Raw genomic sequence first — 23,299 nt, forward strand, 5'->3', positions numbered from 1 at the left:
GTCGATATCCACCGAGGAGGGTTGGAAGTACCACCTCCTTATTTATTCTTACTTCCTCACGTACCCATCAATACCAGTTTATCCCATCCCCTCTTCTCTTTCTCTCTCTCTATCTCTTTTTTTAATCTTTTTCTTTCCTCTTTCTGTTGGATGTAACACTCCGGTCGCCATTTACTTTCAGAAAGTGACAGAATGGGGGTCCTGAAAAAGACGCTGGACAACAACTTCGTCTTTCTAATACTGGCGGCGTATCTGGTATGTCTTTCTTTCAAATTTAAGCATGTAAACAGCACAATATATTTCGATTTTAGTGTAAATTAAAATTCTGTAAAACTAAGTAAGCAAATGGAGAAAATCATTATTTTTTTTAAATTGGAGATTTCAGTATCTGTAAAAAATTAAAATAATTTGAGCTTTGAATTAAGAGTGACTGTTTAAACTTAGGTTTTTACAGAGTATACATTTTTACTCTGTTCTGGAGATCTTTAATTGCAAACATTTCTTTGTTTCTTTAATTTTTTAATAATATTAAGCTCTAAATATTTTCAAATAGATGGAGGGTGAACTCTGAGTCTGATTGCTACGTTTCCAAGTGATATTTATATTGATATCTATTTAAAGTAGTTTTAAATGTTGAAAGGTTGCAAACTGATATAAATTTAGAGAAAGAAATGAACCAAAAAAAAAATCTTTTTATGACTTGCCATATCTTATCATATCATATATACGACTCCCTGTAGGGAGCACTCGTGAACAACAGAACATAGAAAACTAATGAGCTGTCAGAAAACAAAGTCTTAATTGCCGTGATTGTTGTTTTCAAGGCTCATACCTTTAGCCAACTGTAAACATTGTGAAAATCTGTAAAACTACAGATTGCAACATTAGTACAGGCTCCGCATACCCAAAACCGCAATTAGTGTTCAATATTTAATGTCTAGAAATTAAACCTATTTCAAGTTGCTTCAAATCCTTTTCCTGACCTGATCTGTTGCAGGTCCTTTGTGAAGCTCAGCCTCAACCAGGTTTCTGTGTGATGTATGATGAATGTGGTAAAAACCCAAATGTAGGAAGCTCTCTGATCCCTGCAAGAATACCCTGCAAAAGCTATCAGAAAGCCAGACTAGTGACAGGCCAAAACTACCAGCTGCTGAAGAAGAATTGTCCAATGTTGGACCGAGGTGTTGGTGAAACATTTGCCTGTTGCACAAGTACTCAGCTGAACGCCCTGGAAGACAGCCTGTCACTATCCAAAGCTGTGCTACTCCGATGCCCGTCGTGCGCTTACAATTTTGCCCACATACACTGCATCACCACGTGCAGCCCTGACCAGAGCCAAATAGTCAACATCACCAAAACTGTGAACTATACGAACGCTGGAGTGACGAAAGATGCTGTGGTTGCGTACCAGGCTTACATTTCCGCCGGCTTCGCCGATGCGTCCTTCAGGTCCTGCCAGAACGTGCGAATTCCAGCAACAGGTGGATTTGCCATCGCTACCATGTGTGGCCGATACGGTCATAAGCTGTGCACGCCTCAACGTTGGTTAGATTTCCAGGGTGACACAAGCAATGGTCTGGCTCCACTTGATATTGATTTTAGACTCATATCACCTGGCGAGACTTCACAGGTACCAGCAGGAATGGTTCCATATGCAGGCTTGGCTATAGGATGTAATGAAACATCGCCCACTGGTGAAGAAGAGTGCTCTTGCCAGGACTGTCTGGATTCTTGCCCTCCAATTCCTCCACCTCCACCTATACTGGAGAATTCCTTCATGGTTGGGGACATGAACGGTGTCCTTTTCTACTGCATCATTGCCTTTATAGTTTTGTGCCTCCTCATCTTTGGCTTCATTATGGCTAAGTTTTTCTACCAGACCAGGAAAAGTAAGAAGTCAAAAGGGGGCATGGACAAAAATGCAAATGAAGTAGGAAAAAACCAAACAGTGAATCCTAAAGATGTGACATGCTCTGATCGAGCAAGTCTGGCTGTTCAAAATTTCCTGGGTTCAGGCTTTCAGACATGGGGAACAATCATGGCTAGGTATCCGATGACCGTGATCATTGTGTGTCTGGTAGCAGTTGTGGCATTTTCAAGCGGGCTAATAAACCTAGAGCTGACCACCGACCCTGTTCAGCTTTGGTCGGCTCCCAACAGCCGTGCTAGACGTGAAAAGGACTTCAATGACCAGCATTTTGACCCCTTCTTTCGTACCAACCAGCTGATTCTGACAGCTCCAGGGAGACCAGGCTATGAATATGACTCCTTGCTGTTTGGCAAAACAAACTTCAGCGGCCTAATCTCTAAAGGTTAGTAGCTAATACAAGTGAATCTGAGCTGAAATAAAATGCCTTTTGTTATGTCAACTATGAAGCTTTAAACTTATCATAGTACATACCACATTGGTTTCCAGTCTAGAGAAACTCTATATACTACATATTCTAATATAACGTATAGCACAGCAATGGTCTATTCTTGATTCTGAATGATCAGGAAGTGTTGAATACCTTAAAATAACAGATGATCTGGCAGTAAATGTGGGGCTTTAAGGTTTATATCAAAGCACCTGGTCAAATAGAGTAATAATACAAAAAATTTGTGTTATATATTATTTCACAAAGAATGATGTCTAATCATTTTTCAACATTAGAAGGTTTCTTTAAAAATAAGTGTTTTTTTATATTATCGAAGGAGTCTCCAGTTTCAGAAATTTGTTTGAACAGTTATGGGGGCACGGTGGCTTAGTGGTTAGCACGTTCGCCTCACACCTCCAGGGTCGGGTTTCGATTCCTGCCTCCGCCTTGTGTGTGTGGAGTTTGCATGTTCTCCCCGTGCCTCGGGGGTTTCCTCCGGGTACTCCGGTTTCCTCCCCCGGTCCAAAGACATGCATGGTAGGTTGATTGGCATCTCTGGAAAATTGTCCGTAGTGTGTGATTGCATGAGAGTGTGTGTGTGTCCTGTGATGGGTTGGCACTCCGTCCAGGGTGTATCCTGCCTCGATGCCCGATGACGCCTGAGATAGGCACAGGCTCCCCGTGACCCGAGAAGTTCGGTTAAAGCGGTAGGAAATGAGTGAGAGTGAGAGAGTGAGTTATCTGACTACGATGGGAAAGTTATGACAGATGACTTTCTAGTTTTTTTTTCTATTAACTAAAAACTATAACAACTGCTTTAATAACTGTTGAACCACAAATAATAACAGGAACCACAGTAACTCGCCTTGGACAAAAACATGCTAGGCGTGATGAAAAGCGATACTCATCATTGCTGTCTTATAAGATACTTTCTTCAAAAAGTGTAGTCAGTCAAAGGATCTTTAAACAATACTGTAACTCTGAAATTCTGCTTTTTTTCACAGACCTAATTTTGCAACTATTGGAGCTTCAAGAGAGAATCCAGGCAATCGAGTTCTGGTCTGATGTTCTTAACAAAACTGCCAGCCTTAAGGATGTGTGCTATGCACCCCTCAATCCAGAGAACCCTGCTGTTACCGACTGTGCTATCAACAGTCTTCCTCAGTACTTCCAAAACAGCCTAGTTAATCTGAATGCAAAGGCTAACATGACACAGCTCGGCGTGACTAAAGAAGTTGACTGGAGAGATCATTTAATCTACTGCGTCAAGTAAGTCCCATTACAGTTGCAACTGAGAACTATCATTCTCAAACAATGATAGAAGATTCTGAATGTTGTCATCATCTTACAAGTGCGATTTATTCTTCACTTTCTCTCCTGCATAGCTCTCCGCTGTCTTTTAAAGACATCACTGCGCTTGGTATGAGCTGCATGTCTGACTATGGAGGACCTGTGTTTCCTTTCTTGGCTGTAGGAGGATATGAAAGTAAGACAGACAGAAAGGCAGATGATTACTGTTACATGGGACCTTATATGGGTAACTGATTTATATCTTGCTTTCAGATGAAGACTACACAAATTCTGAAGCCTTCATCCTCACGTTTTCTCTGAATAACTATCCACGTGAACACCCAAAGTTCAAAGTGGTGCAAGAATGGGAATTAAGATTCTTGGAAATAGTACAAGAGTACCAGAAAGATCCCAGCACAAACTTTACATTCGCTTACATGGCTGAGGTGAGCTTAGAAAGGTTTAATGTTTATTGATTGTATTTAGCACACCACCAAAGTTTGGCTACTACATTTCTATTCAAATGGAAAAGTAACCAGTCTTTCCTTTCTTCAAGTATCCTAATTCTTAATGCTTTATTTTCACACAGAGATCTTTAGAAGATGAAATTAACAGAACTACAATCGAGGACATCCCCATTTTTATGATCAGCTATGCGGTCATTTTTCTGTACATTGCTGTGGCTTTAGGGGAATACTCATCCTTCAAACGCATTCTGGTGAGACAGCGGGTTGTTGTTCTTTCATAGTTGTAGGATTTTTTTGGTTCAGCGTCTAAGTTGAGGCCCAAGGCTCTTAGTTTTGAAACTAAGAAAAGTTCGACAAAATTCACCAATTTACTTGGCGTAATTCCCTGCAACTCATCGCTGTCAATGCAACGGCCAGATATGATCTACAGATTCCCCTCAGTGGAAAGTCCCTCAGTCTGAATGTGGTAAAATGATTAGTAAATGAATGGGAAGTACCAACTTTGCACTGATTATAATAAAATCAGTTAAGTGGTTATACATTTGCTTGAGATCTTCATAAATATTCTAACACCAACTAAGCAGAAATATATCGAGACTCGAATGACATACAGGGAAGTACTTATGGGATTTCTTTTAATGATTTTATTTCCTTGTTATCATATTTGCTCCAATCACCAGGTGGACTCAAAGTTCCTTGTTGGCCTAGGGGGTATACTGGTAGTTGGCTGCTCAGTCCTGGCCTCTATGGGTTTCTATGCTTGGGTAGGAATCCCGTCTTCGCTCGTCATTCTGCAGGTGGTCCCATTTTTAGTTCTGGCTGTAGGAGCTGACAACATCTTCATCTTTGTTCTGGAGTATCAGGTATTTCTCTCAGATCAGTTTCTATCTCCTGATCTTTAGTTGAGTTTTCGCTGAGCACTATCAGCTTTATCTTCTCCTTGCATGGTTTTTATCTCAATTCATTGGACATTTATCTTCAGCTCATTATCAGTCACTTACACTTTCTTTTTATCTCTGCCTATTTCCATTACCATGACACGAGGAAATTCGAGGTATCTCATGTTGTATTTTTTAGAGAGACATACGCCACCCAGGAGAGAAGCGGGAGGAGCAGATTGGTCGAGTCCTTGGAAATGTCGCTCCCAGCATGCTCCTTTGCAGCATGTCAGAATCTGTATGCTTCTTTCTGGGTAAGAGATCTCAGCAGTGTGGCCAAAAGTTATCCACAGGTTCACAAACCCTGGTCGTGGACACTCACTTCACACACGATTCTCCTAAAATAGGCACATTCATGAGTTTATTGATTGAATCTGGTGTATTAGAGGAAATAAAACACCAGGACAGAAGGTATCTCAGGCATCTTGGCAGCAACCAAGGTCAACCAAGTGATATGATCTATTATCACAAGGGGATATTAATTGTATCTGTTGTTCACAAGGTCATCATGAACCCATGGATATTGTTTTACTGCCCATATATAAATGATAGTGTAGTATACACAAGGGTTAAACATGCATGCTTTGACGCACTCATTATACTCTGCACTCATTATACTCTGTATACTGTGTTTCCAGGTGCTTTGAGTACGATGCCTGCTGTGAGGTCTTTTGCACTCTACGCCGCTTTAGCCGTTCTCATGGACTTCGTGCTGCAGATGACTGCGTTCGTGGCACTGCTGTCTCTCGACGCTCGCCGACAAGATGCAAATCGCTGTGAAATAGCTTGCTGTGTCACTGTAAAGAAGCCACGTTCTTCCAAACCCAATGAGGGATTTCTTCTCCCTATAATGCGGAAATATTACGCCCCAGTACTGCTCCACCCCGTCTGCAGGATCGTAGTGGTACGACCTGTTACACTGGTGTATCAATACACAAAGATCATTGGCATATGTATGAATAAATAGAAGAATCCACAATGGTTCAAATGTACATACTGGACCTTTAAATGAACGTTGAAAAGAAACAAAATTGACTTACATACTATGTAACTTATAAGTTATCATGCTTTATTTTGCTTCTCTGTGCAGATTGTGCTGTTTCTCTTCATGTTCTGTGCCTCCATTTACCTTATGTTTAATGTGAAAGTGGGATTGGATCAGGAGCTGGCCATGCCAACAGTGAGTACAATTCATGAAGTAATAGCCCTTGTGTTTTAGATGTTTATTTAACAAATTCATATGTAATTGTGTATATGATGAAGCTTTTATGGAAGGAGTCTCCAGTCCCAGCACTCTGTAACAGTCAGTGCAGATTCCAAGTCATTAAAGTTCATAACACCACCCTAGAGTTAATAATTTTCAGCACTCCCCCGAAGGATTTTTTTGTTTACATGCTGTCATTTAGCTTTATTTAAATCTGTTGAATACTCTGAATTGAATTCAAATAATGTTTTCAGTTTCTGTAAAAATCTAGCTTCGTAGCTAATGTTACCACCTCACACCAGGCCCATGAAAACCTGTTTTTTGCTCCATATTTAAGTAAAGAATATAGATAGAGGGAAATCTGATTTTTTTCTGTTTAGAGATAGCGGTTTAAAGCAAGTCTTAGAAAGTCGGGTTTGTTAAAATGGCTAAAACAGGAGCTTACCATTTCTCATAACTAGTTCAATTTCCCCGTTCACTTTCACAGGACTCATACATGTTGACATACTTTGCCTACCTGTACAAGTATTTTGAGGTTGGGGTTCCCGTATATTTTGTCACGACAAGAGGCTACAACTTCTCAAATGTTGACGGTATGAACGGAGTGTGTTCCAGTGTTGGCTGTGATCAGTTTTCCCTTACCCAGAAGATCCAGTACGCCACAGCGTATCCTGAGAGGTGAGCGCCCACAAATTTTCTGTCAATTAATATTTACAGTGATAGCAGGGGTTCACCAAAGACAAAAGGAGGACTTGGATTAGATACACACATTCATATCCATCTTTCAGCCTTTACTGCATTTATAGATGTCAAATTCTTGAGATATTTATGATATAATGTTTTCAATATAGTCTGAAATTTAAACAATGTTTGGCCTCATTAAAATCTGTTTATCGTTTACTTTCTGTAATTACATTTATACATGTCGAATCATGTTTTATACTATGCAAATTTAAATATTAGCCAGTATTAGCTAGCCAGAGCTAGTTCTTGGTTATTCCGGTTGCTTTAATATTAGCTTGCATGTTATTCCCTTAACAACAATGTTAACAGTTGTTTTAACTTGTTTACTAAAATGCTAGTGTGGGTGTTATCCTCTTTACAGTAATACTTTAATATTATGCTAGTTAGGAGATTAACTTCTTTAGAGTAATGCTAGCTGCTGAATACACCTGTTTACTATAATGCTAGTTTGGATGTTATCCTCTTACATAAGCCTGCTAGCCTGTTTACTGCTAGCATGTGCACCTTTAGCAGGAGTAACAATATCCTGACCTTGGGCTTCAAATGGTCAGAAGATATAAATGAACTTAGCCATGACAAGGTTTAGCTAATAAACCTTTAATAGCTGTTATATAAGGAGTGAAGAGCATCCAAGAAATCACAGAAATGTAGAATAATCTATTTGAACTTGATCATTTTTTTTCTTTCATTGTCCAAGTCCATGTCATTTCATTCATTCATTCATTCATTCATTCATTCATTCATTCATTCATTCATTCATTCATTTATTTAACACTTTACATTAAGATTTGTATTAATGAATCAGCTTTAAAAAAAGGTGGCAGAGATTAAACTTAACAAATACTAAGGCAGTTATATTTTATTTATGAATGATGTTGATTATTATTATTTTTTATTGTTATAATTAAGTGATTTTAAATTAGTATTAGGGGACTTAGAAAACTTAGTGGTTAGCATGTTCACCTCACAACTCCAGCGTTGGGGGTTCGATTTACGCCTCCGCCTTGTGTGTGGAGTTTGCATGTTCTCCCTGTGCCTCAGGGGTTTCCTCCGGGTACTCCGGTTTCCTCCCCCGGTCCAAAGACATGCATGGTAGGTTGATTGGCATCTCTGGAAAATTGTCCATAGTGTGTGATTGTGTGAGTGAATGAGAGTGTGTGTGTGTGCCCTGTGATGGGTTGGCACTCCGTCCAGGGTGTATCCTGCCTCGATGCCCGATGACGCCTGAGATAGGCACAGGCTCCCCGTGACCCGAGAAGTTTGGATAAAATGAATTGGTGGTAGAAGAAGTGGTAGTGAATGAATGAATGAATGAAATTAGTATTATAGGTGTGTAATTATACTTGTCTACTATCCTTTATAGATAACAAATATGATCCTTTATCCTTAAAAATGTGCTCTTATTGCCTGAAAGCATTAATAAAATGGAAACAGATAATTAAAATACATTTTCGTTTCATATGGTCCCTCAAAAAAATATATTTTTATGTGATGGTGGTTGAAATAAATGTAAAGAATGAAAAAAAAAAAACTATATCAAAATGGTAAATTAATGCTTGCCATTAAGTTGTTGTATTTTTTTTATTTAATTTATTTCAACAGATCCTACTTGGCTATCCCAGCATCCTCCTGGGTAGATGATTTCATAGACTGGTTGAATCCTCAGTCGCGATGCTGTCGGCTTTACAGCTTTGGAGCCAACGCAGGGAATTTCTGTCCAGCTTCTGAGTGTGGGTATCAACTCACAACACACAGTGGGAAAATGTGCAGAATTTGGTCTTGCAATCAATCATGTTGGTGTTTGACTGATTTGCTATATAATTAAATAAATTACTCCACTCTCTATTCTCCAGCTTCCTTAGTGTGTTTGAAAAAGTGTATGGGCAATCCGCCCAACGGCGTACTGCGTCCAGACGTCGAAGAGTTCAATAAATATCTCCCAAGCTTCCTCAACAACCGGCCAGACTTACTGTGTCCCAAAGGGTGGGTGCAGCCAAAAACACACAAACCAATGTAGACATGATGCTGATTCAGACTCCAAGCTTTTAAAATGCTCCATATTTATTTTTAAATTGTATTATTATTATTATTATTATTATTATTATTATTATTATTATTATTATTATTATTATTATTATTATTATGGTATTATTGATCAGAACTCCATCTTCAGGTAGAGCTATAGCTTTGTAATGCAGCTATAAGCCTCCTTTATTTGTAAACTATGTAAAGGCAAAATTAAATTAAATTCATTTGACCAAATTGTTTCTCTTTACTTTACTGTTTCAAAAACACTACTGCTTTAGACTACTTATATATGGATAGAAAAGTTTGCTCAGGAAAGAACATTTGTGCAAAGATTGAGTGATTTTATAAATCTTTCTTTCTTTTCTTTTCTTTATAGTGGTTTGGGAGCTTATGACACATCCGTGGTCCGGGACAATGTGACAGGAGAAATATTAGGTAAGAAAAAAGTCCAAACTCTAAATATGTATTTAATCCAAAAGTTAACACTATAATAAAATGAATAATCCCATTGTGATTTGGATAAACAGAAAAAAAAAAATAGCATTAAACAGGCTAAAAAAAAAAAGGTATTATAGTAATCTGACAAACTAGCATTATATACTGTAGTAAACAATCTAACGTAAATTTAAGCATTATAGTAAACGGAGTAGCCAAAAACTAGTGTTAGTGTAAGCATATTAGCCCCAAAACTAGCAGTAATGTAAGTTACTTAATCTAAACATAAGTCTAAGATAAAACATGTTAAAACAAAGTTTATTATTATATTGCCAACAGACTAACTTAAAAACTAGCATGAGAGGAAGAAGAAACATTAGCATTAGCATAAACAGATTAGTCCAAAGATTAGCATACTGTAAGATTAACCTAACTATCACGAGCAATGGAATAAACAGATTAACCCAAGAGCTCACATTATAGTGAACCAACTCACAAAGAGCCTTAAGAAATAATATGTGAAGTAAAATCATTTAATCTCTCACTGTGTCTTTATTTGTCTAATAATCTCTCTGTCTCTGTCTCGTTCTTTCTGTATATGTCTGAAGCATCTCGGTTCATGGCGTATCACATTCCTCTCACTAACTCACAGGAGTTTACAGCAGCTCTGCTCAAAGCGAGAGAACTCGCCCACAACATCACTATGACAATGAGAAATCTGACAGACACGGCGCCTGACTTCGAGGTCTTCCCCTATTCGTGAGCAATTCATTCCTACCCTTCACCCTTTTCATCTAACTCTATATCTCTCTCTATATATATTTATATCGCTCTCTCTATATCTCTAACCGTGATACTGTTACCCTATGATAAGATATGAAGCATTATGCAAACACGTGTGCTGATGCAGAGTGTAGAAAGCTAAAACGTGCAAGGACGAGTTCATTACGACATTAGATCTCGAAAACAAATTTGATATTGAATATTTATCAGTTTATAGATAGAAATGTTATATTTAGAGAAATATTCATATGCGGAAATGTAACAAAAATCTAACATACATATAATATAAAGAAATGTTACACTTATAGGAACGCATATTTATAAACGTAACGTATATAAGTATAACAGAAAGGTAACAAATGTACTGTAGGACTATTCATGTATAAAATTGTGACATATAGAAATGTTACATATGTAGAAATGTAACATGGAAATGTTCATAGATAAAAATATTACTAATATTAAAAAAATATTACTAATAATTAATATTATTAATTTTTTGTAAATTATATATAATTGTAACATATGGAAAATATCGTATATAGAAATGTTACATATATAGAAATGTTCATATGTAGAAATGTAACATATAACATATAGAACTATTCCATATATAGAAAAATAACATATAATAATGTAACATGGAAAGTTACATATATAAAAATATAACTTAAATAAATATCATACATAGAAATTTTACATATAGGAACACTTATATAAAAGTAACATACAGAAAGGCTACAAAAATAGAAAGGTTCATATATAGAATTGTAACATACAGACATGTAGAAATGTAACATGGAGAAATGTTATATATATAGAAATGTCACAGTTAAGTCACAGTTAATTGTTTAATAGAAGTATTTTCTGTGGAGACTTACATCACATGCATTTACTTTTATAAATGATTAATAATTAAATTATGAATTTACATAATTTATTAGATTAAGTGCATTATTATAAACCTATGATTCTTAGAGCTCTAATTGAGAATTAATAAGCTGAAAAACTATCTTAAAAAGTGAGGTCAACATGGTGGGGGTCACTGTGACTTAGTGGTTAGTACGTTCGCCTCACACCTACAGTGTTGGGGGTTCGATTCCCGCCTCCGCATTGTGTGTAGGGAGTTTGCATGTTCTCCCCGTGCCTCGGGGGTTTCCTCCGGGTACTCAGGTTTCCTCCCCCGGGCCAAAAACATGCATGGTAGGTTGATTGGCATCTCTGGAAAATTGTCTGTAGTGTTTGAGTGTGTGAGTGAATGAGAGTGTGTGTGTGCCCTGCGATGGGTTGGCACTCCATCCAGGGTCTATCCTGCCTTGATGCCCAATGACACCTGAGCACAGGCTCCCCGTGACTCGAGAAGTTCGGATAAGCGGTAGAAAATGAATGAATGAGGTCAACATGAATCTGGAACTATACCACCATCTACTGAATGTTTTTTTTGTTTTTTGTTTTTTTAAAATATTTTTTTCCGTGTCAAGTGACAAGCATCATTTTGAACCAAACATTTAGGAAAGCAGTGTTTCTGTAGACATACTTTAGTCGACAAAAGATTTCAATGGGTATATCTTGTGTCCCGCTCCATTAAGTAGGTTACATAAAAGATATTATGACAATTTAGTTGCTATCTTTTAAAATGCTTAACAGTCATGTTGGTGAACTGTATGAATTTGCCTGTATTTGAGTAATAATGACATAATAGCGAGCATATTGTGACCCTCGTGCCCCATCTCCTCCGCAGCATAACGTACGTGTACTACGAACAGTACACTAGCATCGTATATGAAGGCCTGGTGAACCTCGCGCTCTGTTTGTTACCTACCTTCGTGGTGTGCTGCATCCTGCTCGGCATGGACTTGTGCTCAGGCCTCCTCAACCTCCTCACCATAGTGATGATCACCGTGGATACAGTGGGTGTCATGACGCTGTGGAGCATCGACTACAATGCCGTCTCGCTAATCAACCTCGTCACGGTGAGTGGAAAGGAACATTTGTTATGCGTACAAACTGTATATATACTGTATATTCAGTATGCAAAATGTTAACACTGCACTGACACTTGCCTTCAACCCTGATCAGTTTCTCAGTCCATGCTGATGAATATTGTCCACACAACAGTATGCTACCACCACCATGCTTTACAGAAGATAATGTTCTCAATGTTACAAGCGTTTCAAGCGTAGCTGTAGATTCTTTTTCAACACTACAACTATGATAATCCCAAGACCATGACAGTAAACTGAGCAGGGATGATGGTGTTGTGTCATTATTTGTCCATCATGGTGATCATCATGGTGTGTCCTGTGTAACTTTCTCCAGGCTGTGGGGATTTCAGTGGAGTTTGTATCTCATATAACACGGTCCTTTGCTCTGAGCACTTTACCCACTAAAGTAGAGAGAGCCAAAGATGCTACAGCTAGGATGGGCAGCGCGGTAAGTCCTTCAGTTACCTACAATGCACCAAGAATTTGTTTGTGTAAAACAAATACCTTGCTCAGTATTTAAAAAGATACAGTACACTGTTAACATTTTTGTGGTGTGTTTAGTAAACCTGCTGCTGATTTCTTCTGAGGCTGTGTTTGCTGATTCATGTGCTGTGCGTCATATGTGACAGGTGTTCGCGGGCGTCGCTATGACCAACCTGCCTGGAATCATTGTGCTGGCGTTTGCTAAAGCTCAGCTCATTCAGATCTTCTTCTTCCGGCTGAATCTAGTCATCACGCTATTGGGGATGGCACATGGCCTCATCTTCCTGCCTGTACTGCTCAGCTTCTTTGGTATGATGCACACATACACTCACACACACAGTTTTTTCCCCTTAAAATCTAGTACTCTAGCTATTGGATGTGATCATATAGAAAATATTGGAACAGTCCCAAAAAATACGAACAAGGCAAAGGTATTGGGACGTTGATCACGGGAACAGCAGACAATCCGTGTCTGAGATCTAAACCAGAGTGTTTATAAAGTTCGGACACCAAAAATACATAACACATATTTGAGCACAGGTGAAAACAGCTAAAAGACAAGTGACTGTGAGCATGGAAGTGCTGATGGTTGCTGGGAGTTTGTGGCTGTCTGTGGCAGCTATGTTTCTATGCAATACTTACTTTATATAACTAAATGGATTCACACGAGAACATAGTATCTCTGTAAACTCCAGATGTTCACTGAAAGCTCTGCTGTGTTTCTGTTCAGGTCCGTCTGTAAACAAGGCCTTGCTGCTGGAGCTGCAGAACAAAAAAGCCATAGAGTTAGTGCAGTGCGACAAAGCAGTTTACGACAACGGCGGCTTTGAAAGGACCGAGAATCACGTCAGTTCTGAGCCCGACTATGCCACGACGCAGCCTGACACCGCTCCGCCAGCACCGGAAACGCAGGAGCAGGAAATGACACCAGAACCGAGCACAAGCTACAAGTTTTAACAGTCATAGGATGACCTTCCTGTTCTGCTGCTCTTCCTCCTGCTTCCAGATCGTTAGCAGAGAGAGAAAAGGATGGTTTGTTAACTTACAGGACTCTGTCAGTATACACACTAGTGCAATATAAGGGTCAGGAGTACTGCTTTATACGGATAAAGCTTTTTTTTCACATGATTTAACTGCTCTAACATACATTTTCTAAGCAGAAATGTTGGGCTAGGAAAGAGTAATATCGCTTCAATTTCCACATCACGCCACCTGCCGGAACATATATTATTATTTTTATATATTAATTTGTAAATGAATAATGAAAAGTAGTCACAGACAAGATGCATCAGATGCTTACATTTGCACACACAGATGTAAAGAAGTTGGAGGTCTTTGGGCAATTACAATTAACAGCTAGTCAAATGCAGCTGCTAATTGTTAGCGTTTGCTAATAAACACTAGTAGCTATGGACCTTAAAGGATTAAAAAATAGATTTTGTGAAGGCTACAATCATTAAATGGAGCTTTTAATAACACTATTCTGCTATGTGGTTTATAAAACAAATCACATGCTACTTGACTTGATGTGATATTTACAGATATATAGATGTTAGATAGATAGAAACATAAAATTTAGCTAAGAGCAGATGGTGCTAGTTCATTAACTAGACGGAAACATAGATACACTTGCAATGCTAACAAAGCTATACTTAAATGAACATGCTAATCATTTTGTTAGCAATGCTAGTGCTTCTATTTTCCATATCTTTCACCTAAGCACTGAGACGAAGCATCGACTTTTTAACTTTTCGATATTTTTAACTTGTGATCTACACGATGTAAGAATTACTCGTTTTATTTGTCGTACATAGATGCTAATTTTTTTTTTTAGATTGCAAGAGGTGCACTAACATCTCTAACAAAACTATGACATAAACTAACTAGCTTATAGGTTTACTAGCTATACTTGTGCATCAGCTAACCACCGAAGCAAAGCATTTCATTTTTTCACATTTCAATAGTTTTAGACCATACAGCAACTTTTGTCAAGGTTAAAAAGATGGCTGCAAAGTTAGCCTTTATACCGTTAGCCACTTAGCACACATCTAATTTAGCTGCTGTAGGAAATGACATGAGCAGCAGTTTGGAATTTAAGCATATTTCAGAATTTCACATAAAAACACATTTTGGCTCTGAGGAAGCTAATCAACTAGCTTAGCTAAAACTACTAACAACTACCTCGGCAGATTTCTCCACGAACACAGAGTGAGATATTGAATATATCTAGGTTTTATTCACATAACTCACCAAGATATATTCTGCTTATTAAAGAACATATTTGTTAGAGCAGGACAAACAAACTGTCACCTCTAAGAGCCTTAACGTAGGCTTGTTAACCTCGTCTTGTATGTTGACTCTTGCCTTCTCTTCTCAGCCTGCACTCGCACTTCATTATAGTCGTGGAAGCTTGAGAGAGAAATTACTTCTTCTTCTTCTTCTTTTTTTTTTTTTTAAACATTTTATCTTTTGTTCGTTGTACTGTATTTTACGTCACTCCATGACATTTGCATATAATGTTTTTTTTTCCTTCTTCTTCTTTTTTTCCCCCTAAAACACTACTGCTACCATACACTCCATGGAATTGAGCCTGCTGTTTGTGTCATGGAATAGATTATCTTGATGAGAAATGCACTCTGGTTATTTGTGTCTCTGTGTATGTGAGTGCAAAACAGTCAAACTGCTGATAGTCGTTAAGACAGAGATCTAATAAAAGACGTAACAGGACCGGACCATTTGTGGGTGTGCGATTGTGCAATCGTTATTATCTGCCTGCCTGCACTGTGTTTATCAAGGTGAACTGTAACCTCATAAATCTACCTTGCATTTATATATAATATATAGGGAGGACATACAGAAAGGACGCATCAGCCAAAAACAATGAACCAAATCCACAGTTGGTGTAATTTATGTAATCCATAATCTAACAGAGTAATAAAAATGGTCAAACGTAGGAATAAGGAACTGAGGCCTGGAGCTAAAAATCACAAAAATTTAAAGACACAAAAGTATACAGACAGACCAAAAGTCACAAAAGTATACAGACAGACCAGACCAGGGGTGTACAAACTTTTTTCGAATTAGTCGGGCTCGCAATACAGTGAGGGTATCGATTAACATCTGTAATTGAGGCACACATGATGAAATTCATAAATTTGCTCTTCCTTTTGGAACAGATGACACTGATCACGTTAATTAAACGATTTTAGCACAGAGTCCAATCTTATCTGGAAAGGTCCAGTGTGGGTGCAGGTTGTTAATCCAACCAAGAAGATGACAAACCGTCTATTTAGAGCCACTGATTAAACAGGTGAAATCAGGTGAGGTCCCTGCTTGATTAATATGAAAACCTGCACCCATATTCTTTACGCCCTGCCGGTTTTTGGAGGGATAAAATAAAAAAAATCGATTCTGTTGGTTTAGCTAAGTTGTTAACAAAGGTAATCTACCGCCACCATCAGGTGAAAGGGAAGATTGCAACATGTAACATATATATACTTAGGTAGCAGTTATCATCACAAAGCACAAAGATTTGAGAAGATATTTATACCATACCTTTTTCACCATCTATCTATCTATCTATCTATCTATCTATCTATCTATCTATCTATCTATCTATCTATCTATCTATCTATCTATCTATCTATCTATCTATCTATCTATCATAACAAATCCTTATACTTTTTATTTGGAAAGTTAGTAAATCAAGGTGTAATATCATGAACATATGAGACTTCATGAAAAGCTTTTAACAATATCACATTATAATATAATGTCTCAATCCTTTATTAGTGAAGTGAATCTACATTTGAATTAGTATAGAATATATTAAACGCAATCGAATAAAACTGTTAAATCTTTTTTTTACCAACCTCCTAACATGTAACATAAGAACTATGCTCAAGTGCTCTGAAGGATCTCACACACACACACACACACACACACACACACACACACACACACACACACACACACACACACACACACACACACACACACATTCACACACACATTCACACAGTATGTGTGGAGTGCAGAGTTAACACGGGCAAAGGGGATGTTTGGAAGAAAATACCCCAGTGTACTGATGCTGTTTTAAAAAAAACTTGCTGACTTTCCCTTCATCAAATCCCTGCCACCATCTTTGGGGCCGTTTCTGTTCAGATGAAATCTTACTCATTGCATGTAAAGTGCTATTTCTAGATTTTTTACCCACACACACACACACACACACACACACACACACACACACACACACACACACACACACACACACACACACACACACACACACACACTTTAAGACAGATCAGCAGCTACGTTAATGAGTTTGAATGTTCTAATGACTTTAGAACATGGTATGTTTTTCCAAATACAAAGTTTTTTCAAATAGAAGAAAAGTTTAATTCATCCATCCAGCTTTTCCTCCACCTCATTACAGATATTCGTGCTAAAAAAAAATATATTAACCCACCTCTATTACCCCAACTTTAATTGGCATCACTCTGTGTAATGACCTAACATGACTGGACTGTTGCTGATAGGCTGCGTGAATCTACAGGATCGATTTCGTTAACTACTCTCTGTTTGCCCTGCCAAAATCTTACTACGTGATTGGGCTTGTAATTAAATTCTATCCAAAAGGAAATAATTTATATACATCGCACTGGCTGCCAAGGGAAATTCCATACAAGAAGAGTTTATGCTCTTCGACCCTTTGTTCCTGTTATGTCATCTAACACTTCATATATATTATTTTATAATCATTTCCAAGGCATTGAGGGGGAAAGTGAAAAAGCTGTGATTGAAATTTCCCTTGAAATAAAGCACAGTGTTTTTATTGTTTTATTTCAATCCAGAAGGCCAGAAAACTCCAGCAAATCATACACAGTGCTGCCATCTAGTGGAGTTGATAGTGCACTTCTGTTTTCTTCCCCTGGCTAGTGCACACACAGTCTAATTCCTGAAGAACATTGCAGGTCATTTGAGAATTTTTTGTTTTAATAAACCACAACTTCTGTTCCATAACGTCCCTGAAAAAAGTTTGCTTATAAAAATGTTGTTTTTCTTCCCTTTAAGATCCGGTTCCTTTTCCCCCTGGAAAAAAACAGATTGTTTAAAAAACAGGACAGGGTAGTTCAAACAAAACAGTTATTCAAATTATTCCAACCAACCAACCAACACACACACACACACACACACACACACACACACACACACACACACACACACACACACACACACACACACACACACACACAGAGCTACGGCCTAAGCCTTTATTCTTATTTTAGTGTGGTGTGTTTCAATTTATATTAACTTGGTCTTTTCCTTTTTCCTGAGGTTAGGCTCTGCCCCTGCACACCTGCAGCCATTCATAATTGACGCGCAGGGTGGAGATAAAAGGGGAGAGTACGTGCTAAGAGGGGGGCTGAGTTTGCACTATTTCCACTCAGAACCCCAGTCGCCAGGCCCCGGCCCCGGCCCCGGCCCCTGGCTTTAGCTCTCAGTGAGCACGGCACACACTTGAGGGGAAGCTCTTTCTTCCGTCATATTCATGCTTACGTCTTGTATTGAACTGAGCTTCGTGTGTGCGTCTTGTTGTCCAGCCGTTGCTGATACGCTGTGTTTTTTTTTTTTTTTTTTGGTTTCATTTGTATTCTCCTCTTGTGCTGTGTGTTTGTTTGGTGTGTGTTCATGAATAGTCTGTGTTAATTTCTAGTTGCCTGTGATGCGTGAGTGCAGCTAATTAATAAACCGACAAAACTGTCCTTTCAATGTTACTTGCCCCCCTCCTCTACAAGCATTGTTGAAAGTGGGGTTCGTAACACACACACACAAACACACACACACACACACCTTTGTGGGGGAGACACCATGCATTTCCACAAGGCAGTGTAGAGGGCCAGCAGCAAGATAATAAAGATCCCTGCAGCTACCAAACCTGGGAATAAACACACACACACACACACACACACACACACACACACACACACACACACACACACACACACACACACACACACACACACACACCTTAACTTTCTTTAGTTGTCACATGTGTATTGTATGTTTATAAATGGCAGTATAATGTCTTGAAATATATTTTCACGTTGCAGTTTTGATAAGTAAATAAACAAAAAAAGTAGATTCAGGTTCACGTGGCATCCGATATGTACTAGCCTCAGCAAGCCTCTTATTCAGATCTCGTCTGATCTTGCCCGATGATTAGCTTTCGTTTATGTTTAAGTGTTTGCTTAATTGATGCAAAGAAACCAGTTTCGAGTTCTCAAGAAACTTACCCTAAAATCAGAATCAGCTTTATTGCCAGGCATGTTTACACATGTGAGAAATTTGTTTTAGTGACATAATCTCCACAGTGTAACAGGATGTCATGTGCAGTATAGAAGAGATTGTATGTACACATTTACATTTGAAATATACATATGCAAATAAGTATACAATATATACAATTTGTATGTACACATGTGCGATTGTGAAATGTGCAGTTGAAGTAAACAGTACAGACAATATGTATGCATGTATGTACAGAGTGCAAGTAAGAAATGTGCAATTGAGGTATACATAGTGCAAATATTAGGAGTTGTGTGTTCCATGGTGTTAATTGTTCATCAGATGGATTGCTTGAGGGAAAAAACTGTTCCTATGTCTAGTCGTTCTGGAGCTCAGAGAGAGAGAGAGAGAGAGAGAGAGAGAGAGAGAGAGAGAGAGAGAGAGAGAGAGAGAGAGAGAGAGAGAGAGAGAGAGAGAGAGTGCACCCCTTTGAATGAAATTCAACAGAACTTTGAAATAATGACTGAGAAATTAATACATTTTTAACACTTTTATTTTACAACCCAAACATTTTTAATTAAACTGCATTAAAGTTTAAACTTAAAATAAGCTCCAGAATATTTCTAATCCTACCCACTATGATGTACACACACAGAAAAAGGTCAATTAAACTTAAGTGCAAATATTGGAAAATATATAATATATAAATATATATAACATGGAAAATTTTCCTTCAAACAAAAATTAATTACTTAAATAGATAATAGATACTTTATCTCCACCAACACACACAAACTCATGCATAGCAGTAAAAAAACAACAACAACAACAACATAAGGCTATCCTTAAAAATATTTTGGTTTGCAGTAACAGCAAAAACAAAAAACAAAAAAAAACCCAAAACGGTCGGTAGGTCTATTTTTTTTTCCAAGTTTCATTGTAAAAAAAAAAAAAAACAATTTTGGTGATGGTGATTACGTAAGGTATGACTCTAAACAAATTAGCATATCGTGACGTCACTGACTGGGTCTTCAACCCGTGCCTTTGGGCGCATCATCGCAAACCTTATTTTGATGCTGGACAAAATTTATCCAGAACTTCGTGCCAAGTTAAAGCGGTGTCGAGCTGTTTGAATCATTTTTTAAAATTTATTATGGTGCCCGAACCCGTTAATATTATTTTATTGCTTTTGTATTAGTTGTTAGAAGAGTAAAAAAAAGGTCGGTCTTAACACAAATTTACAACCGGCAAGTCGGTCGGAATCAATGCAAAAAAAAAAAAAAGAATTTTTAAAAATTATAATTGAGTCGGTTCTAAATTGACAGGGTCGGTCGGGTTACGGCAAACAAGAATATTTTTAAGGATGGCCTAAAAATAAAATCATAAGCACCGGAGGAGAAATTTATTCTCTGGAGACCATTAAACCATTAATCAATACCAATCAAAACTAATCTCTTTGTCATAAAATGATCATAATCTGAGAATGTTTACAAAGTATACGGTTAAAAGTGCACGTAAATCTTCCACCTGTGATCAAGTCCGATTCAAAATGTGATTCAAAATATTCTAATATTTTCGAGATACACACGAAGGGATATTGCTGAGTTAAGTTTGAGTCTTTCTTACTGTACATAACGCATTTGCACTTCCCGTTCAATTCCCTTTTAATCAAGAAAATTAATTTCGCATAAAATAGCTAGTCTTAATGTGCTTTTTGCTTTCTACGTTGTTGTTTTGTAATATGCGACGGTGAAAAAAATAAAGCATTGAACAAAGCAACATGGAGAACCATAGCACAGTTATTTTTTTTTTCTCACCATTCCTACTGTTTATTGCCACATAAATTTGGTTGTTGTATCATAAATATGACATAACATAATATCTAGCAAACCATATTGGGTGTGTAGACATGAGTGACACCTTTTCAATGGAAAAAAAAATAAATGAAAGCTTTAATCTAAATTTCTAGCTAGGAAGAATCTATTTAAGAATTATTATTATTATGAACTATAACATGTGCCTTCTACCAAAAAAAGGGAAAACAGTACTATGAAGAAAAGAAAGCTAAAGAAAGTACAGGCACAATGTCAAAATCAGCCATTTGGTATTCAAAGGAATACAATTTTATTCCCTGTTTTACACACTGGAACCCAAAGAGTCCAAACCTGGTCCAGCATGACGTATTAAAAAGACGTCCATAAAGACACGGTATGGGAGAACTCAACCCAAAAAGTGGAGCGTTTTCATCTGAACAAATCACTCCATATTATCCCCAATGGTTTTGGAACGTGACGGAAATAAACGGATTGATTTAGTGCTTTGTGTCTGAGGTACTTCTCTAAGCATCGAATGGCAATTGGGTCAAAATCTGTGTCAAACTTATTAGCAAATAAATGGTGCTGTTGTAACATCCACTTCAGGTCCCCAACTCCATATACACAAACTCCCCGAATGTGAATACCCTGACAGGGTGGATACAATGCATCAATTCCCCCCTCATGCCCTGCCCATTTGATTACCCGGGAGATGCTATAAATGTCTGTGATGTCAAATTTAGAGTGTGCACGAATGAACCCTGGGACACCAGGCATACGTTGCAATGTAGCCCAAAGAAATTCATCAGGGCTGTAGGTATCGTTTACCCATGACATCACCACCTGTGCTTTGGGGTCTTCAAGCACATAGCGCACAAATTCACGACTCACCACGATGTATGCAATACCTGAGAAAACCTTAAGACCAAAGGGTGGTGGACTTTTTTCTTTGTTGGTTCTCATTATTGTGCCATTTTGTACTTGGTGGCTTTGGCTCCATCTGGATGCCAAATAATAGGGTGTTGTCGCAGTCTCCAGGCTGTTAGCACCACCAAGCTTTTTAAGCATATGCACCATCTCCAAGTTGGTTTTGATTGGGAAATCCTGACCACACAGGTTGATGAAGTACTTCCAATGGCTGTTGACCTGGTAAAGATCCTTCATACAATTGATATCAGCCTGGACGCGACTCCAGCTGGCGTAGACCACCACTACAGGCTGGCTGACTAAGAAAACATTATCGAAGCAAGAGACAATGCCGCTGATAGCCTTCCTTGTAGAGTGAGGGGCTTTTTTGTCCACATGGATGCAGTAGAAATTCTGAGGGCTGTATATGGACCTGAGTAGCCTCTCAAAATTCTGCACCTTGTGGTGAACAACAATGGAATATGCCAATGGGAACGCCTCTTCCTCCTCACTCAATGGGAACGGTAGGTATTTAGGAGTCTTCAGGAACGTTTCACAGTCCTCTGTCTGCTTGATATATTGTTCATCTGTGATCTGTGTTATGTTCTTAAAGCTCTTTTGCAAGGTCAGAATCTTAGCGCATTCGAGCTCATTATGATCATCCTGTAAAATTTTATTGCAGTCACACTTATCCTCTGGAGATTCATCATTTCCGAACATCAGCGATCTATACTTGTCACTGTCACTTATCACTGTCTTTTCTTGGATGATCCGAGCGACCATGAGAATAAAAACACAGGTCCAAACTCCAGATAGCAGAAACAGCCAGGATCTTCTCATTGTGAAAGCCATCAGCAACCTGTAGCAGTTATAGTGCTTTTTGTTAGAAGTGGGAATACTGTATTCCTGATAACAATACAGTCAATACTTGTACAGGTCATGCTATGTCTATGTCACATTTAAATGAATAATATTGTAATTTAATAAAATTTGTTCAGTGATATCAAGAGATGTTGTTAGAGAAGAATCAGCATTGAATCAGTCAGTCATGATTATTATCGAGGCACACCTTCAAAATTAAACTTAGGCACACCTTTTTCTGTAACTGTAGCACCATTTGAATCCATTAGGTATCTAACAAAGCCTTCATTATACCTTTCTGCAGTTCCTGTTTCCTATTTGTTCCTGGATATTTAACGCAGAATTTTCTGACCATTGCATCATATATTGAAACATTCTCCTAACTAGACTCCTTCATATGCTTATGATGCAAACTATGCAGTCCATATTATTAATTATTGATCTAAGTACTATCCTTTACCATGACCATGCTTTTGAGATATGATACAAAGTGTGTTTGTTGTTCTACTATTAGATCCAGAATGTTCTTAATAATCAGTTACTTTACTAATCAATTCTCCTGCCACCTCAGAAGCAGGGACACCGCAGTGCTCTGGAGTATTGCTAAACTAAAACAGCCTCCAGTCTATTCCTTTGAAAGCCAGTGTTACAATTAAACAAGTTACTGAGTGCAGCCTATTGTGTTTACAGTATCTGTTGATGTACGTCTC

At 38.1% G+C, this 23,299-nt stretch overlaps 3 protein-coding genes across 4 annotated transcripts in view; 1 reads left to right on the top strand and 2 right to left on the bottom strand.

The window, feature by feature from the left end:
- npc1l1 (NPC1-like 1) lies at positions 1-15,446 on the top strand. The gene is made up of 19 exons (XM_027151864.2): positions 1-255; positions 998-2,312; positions 3,362-3,626; positions 3,743-3,843; positions 3,921-4,093; positions 4,237-4,365; positions 4,795-4,977; positions 5,192-5,306; positions 5,691-5,956; positions 6,143-6,232; positions 6,744-6,934; positions 8,603-8,730; positions 8,854-8,983; positions 9,405-9,463; positions 10,072-10,222; positions 11,988-12,219; positions 12,566-12,679; positions 12,861-13,023; positions 13,445-15,446. The coding sequence occupies exons 1-19, from the start codon at positions 193-195 to the stop codon at positions 13,669-13,671; spliced, it is 4,095 nt and encodes a 1,364-aa protein (XP_027007665.1). The 5' UTR covers positions 1-192; the 3' UTR covers positions 13,672-15,446.
- LOC113645913 (beta-1,3-galactosyl-O-glycosyl-glycoprotein beta-1,6-N-acetylglucosaminyltransferase-like) overlaps positions 15,134-23,299 on the bottom strand; it is a 27,992-nt gene continuing 19,826 nt past the window's right edge. The window contains exons 4-6 of one of the 2 annotated variants that reach the window (XR_003441325.2): positions 18,574-18,658; positions 15,747-17,811; positions 15,134-15,691 (exon numbers count right to left, since the gene is read on the bottom strand). The gene's annotated coding sequence lies outside the window, so the exon portion shown is untranslated. Of the gene's footprint in view, positions 17,812-18,573; positions 18,659-23,299 lie in introns of both variants that reach the window. The other variant, XR_007137751.1, reaches the window with a different exon arrangement.
- The window catches only part of LOC113657001 (beta-1,3-galactosyl-O-glycosyl-glycoprotein beta-1,6-N-acetylglucosaminyltransferase-like), a 3,263-nt gene continuing 998 nt past the window's right edge, over positions 21,035-23,299 (bottom strand). The window contains exon 2 of the mRNA XM_027168501.2: positions 21,035-22,587. Within this exon, the coding sequence (XP_027024302.2) occupies positions 21,252-22,580 (1,329 nt within the window). The 5' untranslated portion in view covers positions 22,581-22,587 and the 3' untranslated portion in view covers positions 21,035-21,251. The remainder of the gene's footprint in view (positions 22,588-23,299) is intronic.

Source organism: Tachysurus fulvidraco, chromosome 14 (genome assembly GCF_022655615.1).
Source record: "Tachysurus fulvidraco isolate hzauxx_2018 chromosome 14, HZAU_PFXX_2.0, whole genome shotgun sequence".
Classification (NCBI taxonomy): Eukaryota; Metazoa; Chordata; class Actinopteri; order Siluriformes; family Bagridae; genus Tachysurus; species Tachysurus fulvidraco.

What these genes read in the sequence shown, in the direction of transcription:
- npc1l1 (XM_027151864.2), top strand. Translation starts at nt 193, where the DNA reads ATGGGGGTCCTGAAAAAGACGCTGGACAACAACTTCGTCTTTCTAATA. An exon ending in TGTGACAGGAGAAATATTAG is followed by an intron (nt 9,464 to 10,071) that starts GTAAGAAAAAAG and finishes ATATGTCTGAAG; the next exon opens with CATCTCGGTTCATGGCGTAT. An exon ending in CAGCTAGGATGGGCAGCGCG is followed by an intron (nt 12,680 to 12,860) that starts GTAAGTCCTTCA and finishes CATATGTGACAG; the next exon opens with GTGTTCGCGGGCGTCGCTAT.